The sequence below is a fragment of the Solea solea genome, chromosome 4 (assembly GCF_958295425.1).
Source record: "Solea solea chromosome 4, fSolSol10.1, whole genome shotgun sequence".
Lineage (NCBI taxonomy): Eukaryota > Metazoa > Chordata > Actinopteri > Pleuronectiformes > Soleidae > Solea > Solea solea.
Genome location: NC_081137.1, coordinates 6,636,394 through 6,654,656, shown reverse-complemented (window position 1 = coordinate 6,654,656; position 18,263 = coordinate 6,636,394). Strand labels below are relative to the sequence as shown.

At 38.3% G+C, this 18,263-nt stretch overlaps 2 protein-coding genes across 3 annotated transcripts; one reads left to right on the top strand and one right to left on the bottom strand.

Annotated features, from left to right (window-relative positions):
• Nucleotides 1–589: 589 nt before the first annotated feature.
• On the bottom strand, nt 590–6,071 carry slc25a35 (solute carrier family 25 member 35). Its single transcript, XM_058628324.1, has 5 exons — nt 5,573–6,071; nt 3,608–3,673; nt 2,804–2,956; nt 1,404–1,538; nt 590–857 (listed from the first exon to the last, which is right to left on the bottom strand). The coding sequence occupies exons 1-5, from the start codon at nt 5,942–5,944 to the stop codon at nt 687–689; spliced, it is 897 nt and encodes a 298-aa protein (XP_058484307.1). The 5' UTR covers nt 5,945–6,071; the 3' UTR covers nt 590–686.
• A 1,815-nt stretch (nt 6,072–7,886) lies between these two features.
• Nucleotides 7,887–16,935, top strand: grk1b (G protein-coupled receptor kinase 1 b). Of its 2 annotated transcripts, none has more exons than XM_058626440.1 (8): nt 7,887–7,967; nt 13,218–13,918; nt 14,408–14,535; nt 14,813–14,970; nt 15,402–15,485; nt 15,618–15,742; nt 15,834–16,035; nt 16,515–16,935. In XM_058626440.1, exons 2-8 carry the CDS (start codon nt 13,220–13,222, stop codon nt 16,796–16,798), a joined length of 1,680 nt encoding a protein of 559 aa, XP_058482423.1. In that variant the 5' UTR covers nt 7,887–7,967; nt 13,218–13,219; the 3' UTR covers nt 16,799–16,935. The 2 variants fall into 2 exon arrangements, with proteins under 2 accessions (XP_058482423.1, XP_058482422.1); XM_058626439.1 differs by lacking the exon at nt 7,887–7,967 and adding an exon at nt 11,609–12,057.
• Nucleotides 16,936–18,263: the final 1,328 nt, after the last annotated feature.

The following is an 18,263-nucleotide window of genomic DNA, read 5'->3' as shown; positions in this document are numbered from 1 at the left end:
TTTTTTATTTTATTTAAATTGTTAACACACTATTTTAACATTCATTAAATTGCAAATAACTGCCAGAGTTATTCTGTAAAAATGGGCAAGAGCACTTACTCACAGGACTCTGGTTCTTTTTATGGCTAAAATAAGCAACAAATTGAGGCTTAGGTGTTAAAGGGTTAAGCTTTCCAGTAACTACATGTTAAACATCTATGTTAAAAAAAAAAGAAAATCAGGAGTTCATCTGCTAACTCAAACATCAAACAAGTTTTTCACTTTTTATGAATACTAATACACACTGTTCCATCTCCATTCCATGCCACACCTGTTTTCCCTTCATAAAACACTGGTGCATGTGAGTAGTGGCATTTCTTTTTGGCACATTCCATTCATTTCATCACACTGGGCCACAATGACTCTTATGTCATTTGGAGTGATGTAACACAGGAGTGTACGTGTTTGACCTATTTACCTGTATGGTATAGTATAGTGTATATATGAGGTCTGTTCAGGTTGTCATTATATTTTCATCATCATAAAAGCTCTTCCTTCCTAATGCCGGATGTGTTTTCTTATCTTAAATGTTCCCTTTTCCCCGTTTCTGTCCCATTTTAAAAGAGGGACCTGGTTTTACTTTGATGTGATGACAGTAAAACTCATTAAAACATACACACTCTGAGCTTAATTAAGTGTCCCTGGTGTTATCTGACCTGCTGGTACGATTTGCGCAGTTCATGCCAGAAGAACAAAGACAGAATAGTGTGTGGACCAAGTCGGAAATAAGAGGCTCCCAAGCCTTTGTAGAGTCCGGTCAAGCCTTCCTTCCTCAGCGTCTTGGAAAAGCATTCAGCAAATCCTTTGTAAAGCTCCCCCTGAAAGATGAGACAATAATAATCAGCTTAGATCTGGTCAGTTTAATTAGTATTTGTCTTTCTTGTTGAACCCTGGTGACTACATTCCCCCGAAAATGCAACTTGAAGCTTTGACACGGGAACGAAACAGGGATGACATACACATTTTGATTTGATTTCAAAAGCCGCTTTTCTACTACATGGTCATGGCACGGCTCTACACAGTTTTCAATTACAATATAGGAGAATACAGTCGCTCCTCAAAGTGGGCGGGGTCATCACGGCATGGCTGCATGAAACTGCCGTGACTTTGTTTTATACGCGACACACACACACACACAAACCAGTGACTAGTGACTTGTAAAGCAGCAGTTTTCAGTGTAACTGAATCATGAGAATCAGTTAATTAAAAAGATTTGTGCAGTACTTCCTGCATGACTGCACCACACACTCTGTCTGACACAGTCAGTGCTGTCGACTCCTCTGTTAATGTACTGTATGTATTACATCGTATTATATTCTATGTATTATTATACTCTATGTATTATATTTGCTCTCTCTCCTCACCTTGCCCATTGAGCACACGGGCTGGTTGTACAGCCGCGTGCTCACGACGTCAAAAGGCGTCATCACCAGCACCACCACTACGCTGCTGATCATGCCAGCACTCAGGGCCACCAACCAGCTGTCCTTTGGGAAAAGCTGAAGAAAAAACAGATGAACAAAGTTATGACGATTCTGAAATACAAGCACAGAGAACAGGTGAGAAATACAGTGGTACTAGACCAGAATGTTGTCATCAGGGTATACCACCATGTGTGCGGCCACTTCTCATGTTCACAGGTCATGGTCGACCACAGTCAGTGGCAGAAGAAGGAGTCAGTTTTTGAAAAACTCTTTTAACTCCTTTGCCAAGTGGCAGACACTTGACCCGCAGCTTCTGATTCCCAGCAAAGTCAAAACACTGATTCTTTTTCCAAAACAAGCAGTAAACTGAAAAAGGGCCGTCGAGCAATGAGACAAATTGGCAAACGTATTCTTAAGATATTGTAGACTTAAACAAGAGCAGACACTAAAACCTGGACTATTATTTTAATGCCTATTTCACACAGAAGAAGCACAAAGTAACCAGGCCAAACCAGCATCAGTTTATACATGTTATACTTTGGTTTGAAGCTCAGTCAGGAAGCAGTTGGGACTCCACCTCCTCTCATCAACCTCTCAGATGTCAGGAGACAGGAGGGCATCAGAGGGTTTGTTTTTATATCCTCATGGACCATGCTGTGCTATAAAGGCATTTGACTGTTTACAAGCAAGTGCCCTTGAGTTTCCTTGAGGATTTTACACCCAAACAGCGACTCAAACTATTGCATACTTTGAGCAGACGAAATTAGAAAGTACTCCCCTTTACACTTGAAGCTGGATCAGCACCAGCCTCTTGCTCCCAGTGGACTGGTACATCAGTTACATAATCCTCATGTTTTCATGCAGGGGGGGAGGCCAATGAAAGGTGTCGAATTTCTATTCGTCTGGACCGCCTGGAACTTGGTCACAGTCGCTGCTTTTGTAATCTGCACACATACCAACTACTGTTCGCTGTTTCACAAGCCTCCATCTCTGAGTTTAGGGACTTGTCAATACATAGAGGGACTTTAAGCCCGTCTTAAGTGCAATATCTGAAAAGATAGCTTTTCAAAAGTGACTTGTAAAACATACCCACTTGTACCTAACGGTTCAATAACCAAAGATATTCTGTTGAGACGAAAGCAGGAAATCTTAACATTCAAAAGCTGAAACCTGCTTATGTTGGGTCATTCTTGCACTGGACATATAGTACTGTGTAAGCCGTCATGTTTATTCTTGGACAGCGCGCTCATACGAAAGACTCGCACCCATGGCAGCACTCCTCCGTTTTCAGTCACCACTGAATTTAGACGGCTTTCAAAAAAGAAAGACGAGATTCTAACCTGTAGGTCGTTCACGAGCTCTTTGGAGGAGGAGAAGGTGCAGAGCTGAGCAGATGAACCCACACTGACCCTTGGTACAGCAGCACTGGAGCCTCTCCACAGCCCCAGAATGCCGTGCTTCCTGTATATACCAGCCAGAGCGTGGATCAATCCCTGGAGAGGAGGAAGAGACGAAACACATGAGGTAGTTTTCCAAGGTTTGGTTTGTATCTGCAAGCTTTAAGAAGACTGGTAAAACACTTGAGGTTCTAGAATGACTGAAACCATAAAGCATATTCAAGTAACTCCTGTAAAGCATGAACAAATGTACATATTCATGGTTATCCTAATAACAGAAATTCACCACAATTCATTTACTTAAGTGATTTTTACTGTAGGGGAAAGACTTTTGTTAAGAAAAAGTTCTCCCTCTCAATTGTTAATCACTATGTGTGCGTGCATTACCAAGTAAGTGTCTTAATATAAATACTTATTTGTGATCATAGGTTGTTTGTGTGTGTTATGAATGATGCTAATTGTCATATTTTGAACTTACTTTATATTATAACCTCAGCTAATTTGCATAGCACAGAAGAGACACCTGCATGTCTTATTTGATTTATTTTCTGTCCGTATTTGTATTTGCAGAAACCACACATGTTCGAAGTAAACATGTTAAAGACAAGTTGGACTGGTTATTGCTCAAATGGACAATATTATGTTCTAACCGGACATACAGCAGCGGTTATCTACCCCACAAAGTTTTCATACCAGCCAAAATAGTTTTCAACTTTCAAGTCATCCAGTGCCTGAAATGTGTGTTACCTCGTGTTTATATTGATGTCCAACTGCAATCGTGGAGGTAGACTGACTCTGCAGATGAGTCTTCACCTGTCAAAGTAGAGTCACACCAAAAATAATTACATATATATTAATTCATTCATAGATATCCACTACGCTGTTGCCTGAAAGTGTCTCCTGTGATCAGACCTGGCAGCCCCTCCCTTTCTCCAAATACACACTGACATCAAGTCTGTTGTCAAATTAAAAAGAGGCTTGTTTATTTAAATTTTCCATGTTTTAATAAATTATTTTACTAATTATTTTAGATGATTCCTCTCTTCTTCTTCTTCATGTGAGACTGGTGGGGCATCACCCTAGCGCCCTCTATGGATGGGCCGCCACTGGAAACAGCACAATAATTGTCACCTCAAGCTCTCCTCAAAGAGATGGATGATATCAGTCCTGTATTGTGATTTGAGTTTTTTTCTGTACTTGTTTTGAGTAAACTTTGTTTCATTTAACCCTAAACATTGTCTTTGTTTTATTCAAAGGGATAATGACACAATAAATAGTTTTCTTTTGTTGACTCAATTTTTCACATAGTGCACTGAGGTCTCTGATGCATCCTGTGGAACGGATTTCATTCAAACTGGAATTATGGATGATCATAATATAGTTTAATGCAGTGGCTCTTAAACTTTGTATACTAAATGTAGGAGCCAAAATAATGTTTTACTCGTTTTTTTTTGTTCTGAATGAATACGGTGTAAAAAGCTTTCTGACTTTCCAGCTTCTTAAACACGAACATTTTCTGGTTTCTTTGCTCCATTTGACAAAAGAAGTGTGCTGCAGTATAACCTTATATGTACTGACCCCATTCCTATTACACACAACTCAATTTATTTGAATTTATTTTAATTTATAGATTACTTTATCCCATCACCAAATATTTACACAGTATATGTATTATATATGTATAATATTCTTTATGTTCTCAGAATAACACAAGAATATGTCTGGCTTTAAGCACGGCCATTTCCAATACTGTCCTGGATTAAACTGCTGTTCTTCATTGTTATATCTATTTAAAATGTGTATTTTGTATTTTCTTTTAAACTGATTTATGTTTTTATTGTGCTTTAATTCATCTGTTAGACTGTTCCATAATATGACCCCTGAGATTGAAACACACATACTGTTTTTAAAAGTGAATAATTTTGGTTTGTGGACAAAAACAAGACATTTGAAGTGGAACTATTGATAGTTACAATTTAGTAAAGTGAATTCAATGAAAAACCTATGTTTTGATTTTTTTTTGATAGAAGAATGTCTGAAATACCAGTAACGGATACCCACATCCGTTACTGAGTTAAAGAAAATGTTGGCCTGAATTTACAAAAAATTAATAAAAATCACGCAATGGAAAACTTTGGCAGTGAATGATGAGGACAGGTGAATGATGAGGACAAGTGAGTAATATGAGGACAGAGGAATGATATGAGGACAAGTGAGTGATATGAGGACAGAGGAATGATATGAGGACAAGTGAGTGATATGAGGACAGAGGAATGATATGAGGACAAGTGAGTGATATGAGGACAGGTGAATGGTGCTAATTAAGGTTTCTGAGTGAGCGAGAAAGTTAAAGCAGTTGTGACCTTTGACCCATTTTCACTAATACATTATGCGTGTACATATTTTATTTTGTCAGCACTCTCATCTGTAAAGGTTAGCCTTTAATTAAAAACAATTAATGTGAGATTTGTCAGTGGTGGCTGTGTCTCTCTCCCCTCTAACCCTTGTTAAAAGGTAAGTTTTACTCCCAGTAAACGTTTAACAAGCTACTTTTTTCAACTTTCACTTGAGTACATTTATAGACCAGTACTTTTACTTGTACTTAAGTATAATGTTATCAAAAAATGGTACTTTTAGAATATTTCAGCACTCTTCCACCTCTGTCAGATGCCACAAGTTGTAACTGTATGTCATGGAATCGTCAGTACTGACCAGGTACATGGGGCTGCCCGTCACTGCTCCGGCCACTCCAGCCACAGCACCGGCTATCGTGGTTTTGACCGCGCTGACTCTTCCGTCGGTGTGGATGTATCCAGAAGATTCGATGACGGCGTACGAGCCCAATCTGATTCCATTCATGAAAAACTGGTACAATAGCCCGGGCACCAGTCCTTTCTGTAAGCCGACCAGTCCGTCCACTTTACCGATGGTGTAGAACGCGTGGAAAACGTTGCGGTAGTGAACCTGATAGGTTCCGCGGCTCTTGAGCTCTCCCTGCAGCTGCATGCGCGTCTTGACCACCTCCAGCGGGTTGGTGAACACACACGCCCCGCAGGCCGCCACTCCGCTCAGCAAGAAGTCCATCACGACCGAGGATGATAGGTGTGGAGATCACGCCGAGCTGTGACTTAGTGCGACCTTCTCCTCCTCCCATTTCTCTACTGTTCACGCGCGACACAATAGCAACACACACACACCGTGGGTTGACATGAGACCACTTTACGGGCTCCTCAGAAACTCGTAATCCCGAGCTCCAATCCGTACCACATACAAACATTGACAACCATCAGGGGTCTCAAACTAGCCTAACGTTTTTTTAGGGGAAAGATCGACATTTCCATACAGGTTGGTGACATGAAATCATCATAATTTTTTTTGGCAAAAATTATATTCGTGATAATATTTCACAATAAAAGTTTGTTTTAAATGATATATAGTTGCACAATAAAACAGCACAATAATAGTCATCTTAAGCTCTCCTAAAAGAGACGGATTTTTTAGGAACCTAAATATTGTCTTTGTTTTCTTCAAAGGGGTAATGATACAATAAATACTTGACTGATGACTTCATTTGTTCATATACTGCACTGAGGTAAACTGGAATCATGGATAATCATAATATAGTTTAATGCAGTGACTCTCAAACTTTTTTTGGTAAATGTAGGATCCAAAATAATGCTTTTTTTATAATCAATAGCGTTTTCTGATTTTCTAGCTTCTTAAATGTGAACGTTTTCTTTTTTCTTTGCTCCATTTGACAAATAAATCATTACAAGTGAATCATTTTGGTTTGAGGACAAAACAGCACATTTGGGAACATCATCATTTCTAGGTTTGGGAATTATTGTTAAACATTTTCTGACATTTTCTGGACCAAACATTCGATTAATTGATCATGAAAATAGGAGCACTTATATAGATATCAATATATATTCTATATAAGGTTTCAAAATAAAGTGTTTGTTTTGATACGGAAATGATATATAGGCTAGTTCACAACAAAAAACAAATATATTGTGCAAACTTTAAATGTAAATAAATAAATAACAAGCAATAACACATTATAACTTGATTTTAAGTAACGGGCCACATGAAAATGATTGGAGGGGTCACAAATGGCCCACAGGCCATGAGTTTGAGACCATCCCCTGACATATTGCATATACTGTCTGTCCCTACACTGATTTTTTTTATCTTATATATGAAATATCCATAGTAAAAATGGTATATGTACGTACGTTATTTTGAGCAACACTGTTTATGTCCCTACTGTAGGGTGTCTGACTAAGGGAATCAGTGTGTGCAGTGCTGACTTTGGGCAAATTAGGACAAAAAATGCAAAAGAGATATCGGTAGAAATATTATACATTTGTATATATGTATACACATACAGTATATATATTTATACATACAGTATATCATATATGCACGCCATTGATGGATATACTGTATATATTTTCAACAATCTATCACAATTGATTTGTGTCAGATAAAATATGTGTAAGTATAACCGGTGTAATGTTGCGGTCTGCGTTGTGAAGAATTCAGGCAGTCTCCGTTTATTTCTGAAACGAGGCAAATAAAAGAAACTCCCATCAGCATGTGAAACACAGGAAAATTTGCCCTTAAATGTAGCAAGAAAACCCTTAAATAACAAACTTAAAATAATAACGGGTGTAATAAATGACAGTACTTAAAAATAAATATGCTGCAGTAACTGACTCTGTCATATAAATACAACATTTTACACTGTGTAACTGTAAGAACATTGAGATGTTATTTTTTTTAAGAGGTGTGTTTGACATAGCCGACACTTTACTTGTTCCCTAAACGCCTCATCCCGGGGCTGGCACCCCGCAGTACGTGTGACACTTGTATTTTCACCCAATGAACGCGGTTCTTTAAATCTGACCGTCAGGCAAATCTCGATGAATGGATAGAGGATAGTGAACATGATAGTGAACCGGCGGCCATTTTGATGCAGCCCATCCAGTTCTGCTTGTACATCAGCAGATACAGTATGTAAGAGGGAGTCTCCATGTTTCTCCACTGGGCTTCCGCTGTGCAACAGGCTTTCTGGAACAGTTTTGATGATATTGTTGCAAAGGTATGACTTTTACCACGCAGATTTTGTATAAATAACACAATTAAAATATTACACATTAAAATCCTACACATTTTATTCTCAATCTTGTTTAAAGTACTTAAAAGGGACACTTGAGTAAAAGTACAAGTATATCTTGAAGTATATGTCATTTACTGTACTTAAGTATCAATAGTAGTTTTCTGATTTAAAGTATACTTATATAAGTAAGTAAAAGTCTTAAAAAAGTGAGAAGTCAGGATTGAGCCATGGTAGCTCAGTGGTAGGGCGAGTTGTCTTGGAAGGTTGTGGGTTCAATTCCTGGCTCTGCTGGGTATGAAAGATGGATGAAGCTGGATGATGAAGCTAGTGTAAAGCAGCTCATCATCATCAAGACTAGAGAAGCTCTATATAAATACAGACCATTACCAACTCGTCTTCGTCTGACTTTATTTGGTAGTAACGAGTAAAAAGATAGTTAGAGGAAATGTAGTATAAATAATACACAATTTATCTAGGAACTGTAGTGCAGCAAAAGTAAAAGTTGCTAGAAATAAAAATAACAAAGTAATGTACAAATACATGAATGTTGCACAGTACAGTAACAAAGTATTTGTACTTTATTACATTACAACACTGTATATACAGTACTTGACTAATGTACCCTTCTCTAAATTCCTAGCCATGGAAAACAAATGTAGATATAGATGTTTGTAACTTGGAACCAGAATCTCTTACACATTTATTCTTCTATTGTGCATATTTAAATTATGTTTGGTCTCATCTGACAGATCAAGAAAAAAATGTAATAACACATTTTAAGTATAATGAAAAGAATTTCAAGTTGATCTTGTGTGGTACATTTATGGTGACAAAGGTTTCTCCTTACTTCACTGCCTCTCTACACGAGTTTTAAAAAATATAAATAAAAAGTTTATCAACTCAAAGAAGAGGGGAATAAACTGTAAATCTCTTTTATGTCCACATTTTTTTTTATTATTTCTGTTCACATCACCTATGTTTTGTCTTTATCTTTTTGTATGCCTTTGTTGTTTTTTATTTTGAATTTTTTTTCCAGTCATTCATTACTGTAACGGTAGCTGTGATATACAAGGTAGAGATCTGCTCTTGTGTTTACTTTTCTTTATCAATAAAGTTTATATTTAAAAAAAAACAACAATAACAAACTGGGCTACAGCAGCCACATTCCTAACAATGTGTGTCACTTCACACCAATACCTAAACTACAATAACTTATTAACAGTAGTTAAACTGTAATCTGTAATACATATAATGTGTGATGGGCTGGCTTTTAAAAAAAGTAATAGGCTTTCTACAAAAAAGAACAGAGTGCACAAGACTGACACACAGTAAACTCTGAATATCACTTTATCTCACTATTAGACAGCTGTTTTTGGCTGTAACTGCTCACTCTGCCACACCAAAGTCTACTGAGGAAATTAAAGTTCTTATCTTGACACAGGTGCTGCAGGTCTACTGCTCCCTCGTGTGGTGAGTTCTGGTGAATTAGGTGATTCAGAACACAGCCACAGAATTACACATTTTAACTCAATGACAGAGACGGCAGTGGATTAATAATGTATTAACGATATTAACTGTGGTGTAAAATTAATTTTTTCTTCGTGTGGAGGTGCAGCAGAAAATTATTAAGACATTGTTAACTTAAGTGGGTGTAGATTATATTAGATGAACCTTTTGTTACGTGGCTAAAATCAATTCTCAGTTTTTCCTTTTGTTGTCTCTGGGTGGTTCTCGTCTATAGTGGCACACACAGAACAGTCGGTGCGATCAGGATCTCATACAATCGCACAAAAAACAACAACCCTGAACTATCACTTAAAAACTAACACTTGAACTGAACATGAGCTTATATTTCTTTATTCCTCAGTATTTACATGAAATGCTCCTTGTTGAAGTGAGCTCGGGTAAATACTGGTTCCATAGGGCTGCACCATTGCTCTAAATTAGAGATTATTGTCTGAGGTCGGGAGCACTTCCTGTGCTGTTTTTAACCACATCTCTGTTTAATCATGTGAAGAGCAGTCACAGCTCAGCTGCTTGAGGATCAGCAGCAGCTCAACAACCTGACAACGCCAGAGTGTTCGCATTTGTAGAGGGATTTTTATTAAATATCTACTTGGCTTAAAACCACATTGTAAAACATCAAGTCATTATTTAGTGAAGCCACATGAGGATGATTCAGTTGTTGCAGTCCAGTGAGTGTGAAGTCAATGTTTGTATGTTTGACGTCCAGGTCTTTGCAGGCCCTTCATGTGTCATAATGCTATCTCACCTTTGACTTGTCTGGTGATAGGACAGTGGTTAGATCTGCCAGTATCAGTGTCTTTGAGCTGAGGGCTAATCTCGCTGTCTGGGTGGGTGGGTTTAGACTTCGTCACTGAGCTGGATTAGACTACAAAGTAAAATCTGCGTCACCTCTCTCGTCTTTAAGTAGGATTTATGCTCAGGGTATTGTGAAGAACCGCACCCTGACGCACCTAACCCGACAGGAAATGGGGTTATACATGGCTGAAAAAATTACTACATTCAATGTTCTGGCTCAAGATACAGTTTTAAATAAACAAATAATCACAGTCATCTTGATCTGTATATTTTCCTGGCAAATTCAGTCTGCACAAACATCTGTTACTTTACATGATAGTTTCTGATGGTGGCACCACAGCAACATAAAAAATTTAAAATTTAATTGAAACTCAGTCGATTAGTTTGTGACGTGTAACCTTTTTCAGCAGATTCCTCAGTCATGACAATATTTCCTTCTGTAACTTCCAAAAACTTTGACATTTTTGCAGTATTTTATATTTCTTTGGGCAATATCTCTCAAGATTTAAATGTGCAAAGATCCAAATTTGCCAAATAACCACACTTTAGCATCCGTTTCTTGCTTTTCTTTTTAATTTTACGCGACAACATGATCAGTGAAGATAACTGCAAATAATGTCACCTCCACTACCATTAATTTGTAATGTAAAATGTCTGGAAGAAAAACAAACTTTGGGGTTTTTAATGTTCTAATTTAATTTGAAGCCAAAATTAAGAGTACATCAAACTGAAACCATTAACTGAGCCAAAGGAAATGCAAAATACTGCTGATGACTTCCTGCTCAGTATGTCTTAGTCTGCAAACCACAGTGTGACAAACAGCCTGCACGTGCTTCTGTGCATGTCGTTTTTTTCCCCCCACTTATTCTGAAAGTGAATGTTTATTCCACCAGTGACTTGTTCACGACCTCAAATGACAACATTTATTTCATGTTGCTCTGATGTAGTCTCCATGCTGTTTGACACCGTTTCCATCCAGCTGAGCTGCATGATCTAAATCCTTCTTCTCGCTTTCCTCAAGCTCACACTAAATCCTCTCACCTTCCTGCAGATTTTTTTCTCATTTGCTCAGTCATTTAAAAATGATAATAATTTTCTTATTCAAATTGTGGGTTCACATGCAGCATTCCTTCTTAGTGTAATGTAATCTATTTTCTCTTGCAGATAAGCTTATTATAATAGTTCAAAGATCGTGTTCATCCTTGTGCTGCAGTGTTGTGCACTTGGACAAGAAGGAGATAATCCACTTTTGATGTGCAGCCATACTGTCAGACAAACTGTGCGCCAGTCAAAAATCTAGGTTATTGTACTTGGCTGTGTTATTTCGGCTCGAAACATATCAACTTAATGGGGAAAAGTATTAATTAAAGAGTCAAGTTCAACATTTTTGTCCTGAAATGTGCAAATTGTGAAACCAGGCATGAACTAGTTTGCTTATTATTAAATTTGAACAGGACTCCTCATCAGTAATCACTGCTGCTACTATTAGTTACACTAATACCTTCTGCCAAATCCTCACCAGCTAATGAACCACTGAGTAGGATTTCTGATGCAGAGTAAAACCCACTCACTGCCCCAACCTTTTCAACACGTCTTTTCCCGGTCCTGAGACGACAGAGATGATTTCGTTTTGTTCTGGCTAAAGGCAGAAAAGGGGGGCAAAGGAGAGGAGACAGAAGCTAATGCATGCTGGAATTGATTGATTTCATTTAAGTCTTCATTCGACTCCCTGCAACAGCGAGAAAGTAGGGTGAGTGTTTTGTCGTTGTCAGACTAGTCTTTTTCAATAGAATATAGTGCTATATAGATTGCCAATATTATTGTTGTTCTTGATTTTTTTCAATGTCATACATTCCTTCAATCAAGATCTGCTCGGGTTTTACACAAAGATGGGTTAAACTAATTAATTAACTAACTTCAAAACTAATCTCAGTTTTGCCTAATTTTCTCTTTTGATCATATTAGATAAAGGCTATTTGTCCCGAATATTGTATGGTCTAAGAAGGCCGAGGAATACGTTTTTATACATGACATGATCAATGTTATTTAAGTTAACAGGTTTAAAAAGGTTTACTAACAACTAGGTCACACATGCATATAGGCTATGTAAAGGTCTGGTGTCAAGAGTCAGTGTTAATTGGATTATGCAGACTCAGGAAAGCGCCTTCAAACAGTGTCACTTTCAGCCCTCAGTACATATACAAGGTTGAGACAGACCAAATGTAAGATACACCAAAAGAGACTTGACACACTATCTTGGGTGTTGACAAATAGTTTCTACTTTTTTTAAACTTCACTTTTTAAACTGCCATCAGGGACATAATCTGCAGAAGGAAACCAGGTTAAGGAAGTGAAAATAATTTGGGGCCGTACAGTGTGAGCTGTACTCTGCCTCCTGTTTGTGCTGCTCCTTAAATTCCTTCCCTTATGTGAGCGTGTGCACATGCAAGAGCAGCCAAGACTAATTTTATGTCTTGTCTGTACCCTCAGACATAAAATAAATACATATTTATGGCTCTGCTCGTCTATGTGTCCTTGAGCTATCGTGAGTTTTATTTAAAAGTGACTTTTGACTTTTGAACAGCAGGGTGCAACATAGCACAACATAATTCTCTCTCCATTGTCAATATTGGTGCTTCACCAAATATAGAGCAGCACTGAGCCCATACGTAAACAGATAGAAAGTCAATGTCAATAAATACATAATAACATTATAATAATATGCAATATAGATGATACAGGTCAGCAGCTAAATATAAATAAAATATACTTTTTTTTAAATAAGATAGAAAAAGAGTAATTTAGAATAGTAATGATATGATAAGACCCAAAATTACAATAGTGGCTTTAAGTGAAATCCATCTAGCCTTTTTTTAGCACTCTCATTAACTTTTCTTTTTCTTGATGCAGCCATGGATATTGGTGGTTTGGAGACGGTAGTGGCAAACTCTGCCTACGTGTCCGCCCGTGGCAGCGTGGATGGAGCTGCAGCAGTCGCCATGCGTGACAAGAAGATGCGCGCCAGGCTGAAACTCCCACACATCAGAGATTGTGAACACATGAAGACGAGTGTAGACTCGGACTTTGACAGCATGTGTGTCAAACAACCCATCGGCAAGCGCCTCTTCCAGCAGTTTCTGGAGAGCGATGCAACCCATAAAAATGCTGGAGAGCTGTGGAAAGACATCGAAGACTACACCATATCCCAAGAGAAGGACAGAACGCAGAAGGCCCAGAAGATGGTCAACAAGTACTATGAGTCGGCCTCAAAGGGTTTTTGCAGCTTCCTCGAAGAGAAGGCCATCACTCGAGTTAAAGAAGACTTCAAGAATGTTCCTGGCGAGCTGTTTAAAGAGAGCGAGCAGCAGCTGCTCAAACATCTGGAAAAGAAGGCCAAAGATGGCTTCAAGAACAGCATGCAATTCCTGCGTTATGTTCAGTTCAAATGGTTGGAAAGCCAGCATGTTGATGAGGAGTGGTTCACGGATTTCAGGGTCCTGGGCAAAGGGGGTTTTGGGGAAGTGTTTGCTTGCCAGGCTAAGGCGACAGGCAAAATGTATGCCAACAAGAAACTGGAGAAAAAGAGGCTTAAGAAACGCAAAGGCTACCAGGTAAAAGCCCTGATGCAGCATTTAATGTCACACCCACGGCCATTTATAGTGTCAAACAAGAGTTATAAGAGTGCATTGTGTTAGCGACCTCAATGGACCTACAGCAGTACATAAGGAAGAAAGATTGCCCTGCCTACAGTTCAGTGAATGTAGCTCTCATGTAGATCTCACAAAGCAGCTCTGAAGCGCGTGCACACACACACTCAGTTTACTCAAGTGAGCAATAATGCTTTTGCTATAAATGTGCTGACTATGCCTGGAGGGACACACCTTTTCTTTTACCTTAATTTATATGGTAATACATTATGATGAACAACATTTTCAATCAAGAAATGACATGTCAGATACCAGTAAAAATCTAACACCTCATGGATAAAGAGGAGCTTTAATTAGGTGAAACATCTGTGAAGGTGGAGAGTAGGTTTGGAAAAAGCTTTACTTTCCTCATGTTATTGGACTAATCTTGTTTTTGATATCATTTCTCTTTAGGGCGCGATCGTGGAGAAGCGCATCCTTGCAAAAGTTCACAGTCGCTTCATCGTGACACTGGCTTACGCTTTCCAGACCAAGACTGACCTCTGCCTAGTTATGACCATCATGAATGGCGGAGACCTCAGGTGTGCTGCGTCAACAACAGACCCAGCTTTTTTACACAGTCACAGTGAGATCTGAAGAGTGGCCTTGACACCGTGTGCTATACTGTATTGTATTGTATTGTACATTAACAACATGGGAGTAGTGGCACCTCTTATCTCCACTAGTCAGTCTATATAGGACAGATACGCCCCACAGCTAATATACAGACTCACCTGAGTATTGTTTGCCTATTCTCTACTCTTCTTGACTTTACACAAGCGTCACAAAATATAATAACACCCAAACCTCTTCTCAAAGGTATCATATGTATAATGTGGATGAGAAAAATCCCGGCTTCAATGAGACCAGAGCATGTTTCTACACGGCTCAGATCATCTGTGGGGTGGAGCATCTTCACCAGCACAGAATCATCTACAGAGACTTGAAACCAGAGAACGTACTGCTGGATGATGCAGGTGAGTCACGGTCACCGAGGACATACTGATATTACAGCCCCACATCATTGTCACAGTCCTATTTCATCACTGTTTGTCCTCACCCATGTGACATAGAAGATAACTAGTTAATAGGATGTTTGCACAGGAGGCTCATTCACCCATAGACTTCCAAATTGAGTTATTTTTGCAACCAGCAGAGACGCCTCCAAGTGGCTAACTGCTACTTCCATCCTACTTCCTAGGATTCACCTTTCAAACCAGAAGACTACACTAATTCCTGCCTGTGGTCCCATTCTATTGCCCTTGGTCCTCACCCATATGACTTGTTACTTACTTATACTTGTTGGCTTACAGAATTAATGATCTTGGTGACCTCCTTGTCCAAAGTGGTTTAAAGTGAATAGTTTGTTGACTTTCTGAGGTGGTACTTAAAGTTGTTTCATCTGCAGGACACGTCCGTCTGTCAGATTTGGGTCTGGCTGTTGAACTCCCACCAGGAAAAGACAAAACAACTGGATATGCTGGGACTCCAGGTAAGAGAACAAACTCAATATTTTAAATACTGGATGTGAATAAAAGTTAAACAAAACTGGCCAAGTACAGAGGAATTGTACCACAATGTTTTTTTTCTAAGCTATTTGAAATCATATTGTTGATAAATATAGGTTTCATGGCGCCGGAGCTGCTCCAGAAGAAGGAGTACGACTACTCTGTGGACTATTTTACGCTGGGAGTCACCCTGTATGAGATGATTGCTGCCAAAGGGCCCTTTAGAGTGAGAGGAGAGAAGGTACTTGAGTGAAGAGATTCATTTTTGTTTTCCTTTTTGCTGAATCTCATTGTGAACTGATAAATACAAAAAAACAATTTACTCTCTTCAGGTTGAGAATGAAGAGGTCGCTCGCAGGATTACCAATGATCCAGCCTCGTACACAGATAAATTCAGCAACAAATGCAAGGATATTTGTGAAGGCCTGTTGCATAAGGACCCAGCCAAACGTCTTGGGTTCAAAAATAATGAGTGCACAGAGCTCAAGAATCAGCCCTTTTTCAGTGAGATTAACTGGGGTCGCCTTGAAGCAGGTGGGTGCTATTTACACAACCACTCTCAAACAAAAATATGTTGATAATGCAAATCTTTTCACTGTAATTGGTTTATAAAAGTGGATGGTTTGCCAGCTGAAGCTAACCAGTGAGTACAAATATACAGAATTCCCATCAGAGGCAACTCTACTGGTTGCAAAAAGAAATGGAAGTCTATGGGAAAATGAGAATACGTCTCACTTCATTTATAATTTTCCTGACGAGTTAATGGTCTCAATCACTAGTTTCAGCTCTTCTTCAATAGAAAACAATGTTGATTTTGTCAATTGTATTCCCATTTAGAGGGAAATAGAAGAAAAGTGGTATGTGAATTTACGCAACCAGTATGCAACCAGTAGACTATGTCCATTTTTAGTGTTTACATAATAGTTTCCAAGGGTTTCCAAGCCTTTTAAAACACAACTAAACAATGTTCACCAGACCCCAGCTGATGTATGTTCTCTGTCTTTCTTCTAAAGGCATGCTACCTCCACCATTTGTCCCCGATCCCAAGATGGTCTACGCCAAAGACATCGACGATGTAGGAGTCTTCAGCTCAATCAAGGGCGTGGTCATAGACAACAAGGATACTGAGTTCTACAATGACTTTGCTTCAGGTAACATCCCAATCCCCTGGCAAGAGGAGATGATTGAGACTGGTGTGTTTGGAGAGCTGAATATCTGGGGAGAGAGCGGCAAGCTGCCCAATGATCTAGATCCAAACTATGTGGAAGCCAAGGGTGGAGGATGTGTTCTGCTTTAAGTTAAGAGTAACAGATATCAACAGAGCAGAGAAAGGGATCTAAATTGAAACTCAATAAATGTAATATATGCTCATTTGGTGCCACTTACAACAAAAGAAATATAATCTCATGAGTTGGGAACTTGCATTTGTTACCTCTCCAGGACCTTTTCTGGTAGAAACACTGCCTTTTCCTGGATCAGTTGTTGTCATGGGAACCAAAGCCTGGTCTCAATGGAGCAGACCCTCATTTCTGAGGCTTTGGTTAAAGTTAAGATTAAGAAAACTGGTTATGGTTAAGGTTAGGGATAAAGTTTTGCTTAGACTGTCTAAATGAATGGATGTCAATGTCGTGTCCTTAGAATAGCTGTGCAAATCTGTGTGTGTGTGTACATTTGATAAATTAGCCTAACCTTTAGCACAGGCGTGATCCATCGGCATGATCACTTAATCATGACTGGACCAATTTAGTAAGACGTGTATCATATATATATATTTATGTATATATATATATATATATATATATATATAAATATATATATATATAAACTGTATATACCTCAATAGTGTTTATATACATATATATATACATATGTGTATATATATATATATATATACACACACACATGTGTATATATATATGTATAAATAAACTGTATATACCTCAATAGTCAAATGCATTTGTTAATTTATTAATTTGTAAATAAATGGTTGTTATTTATTTATATAGATTATTACTGTAAAAGTGGCAGCATGCTGAAAGATATTGTTTAAATATTATATAATAATGTAAATATGTCTTTAGGCATCTGCTGCTGTAATTCTCCTGTATGTCATTATTTAGGTACATTTATTTTGTATAGAAAAAATGTTTATCTGATATGGGAACCAATTAAATGTGTAAAGTTTGATGATTTCAAATTGTAACAAATAATCTTTAAGTTATTACTAGACATTAGATGAGTTAAAAGCAATTAATAAACCCTTGCAAGGCACTAGTGTGTGTGTTGGTTCCTTTCCTTTTTGGCTTTAGGAGAAAATGTGAAGAATTACTTCACAAATGGAGGGAAAAAAAGGAAACGGAAGATTAGTTTGGACACATGAAACATCAAACACTAATAACAAGTATAACAACTTCTCCTAGCAGATCAGACTAAGCTCACATGTTCCAATTTTGCAGAAAATGACACGTACATTTTCTCATTAATGAGGACTCACATTCATGCAGTGCAAAAGGACCCACAATCAACAACACGCAGAATATCAGTAGCAATCAGTGGTGATCTTTGGAACTTATCAAACCTCAATAGAATCATTACATCTCATTAAGTGATTATTAAAGGTTCAGTGGACTCAACCTGTCAGTGAACTTGTCTCGCTTTATGTTGTGTGCGTCCTCCTACTCACCTGCTAAGTCATGCCGTGGCATAAAAAACCTGTTTATAACTCTTCTATGGCACTCAAGCTCTCTTTTTTCTGGGCTTGG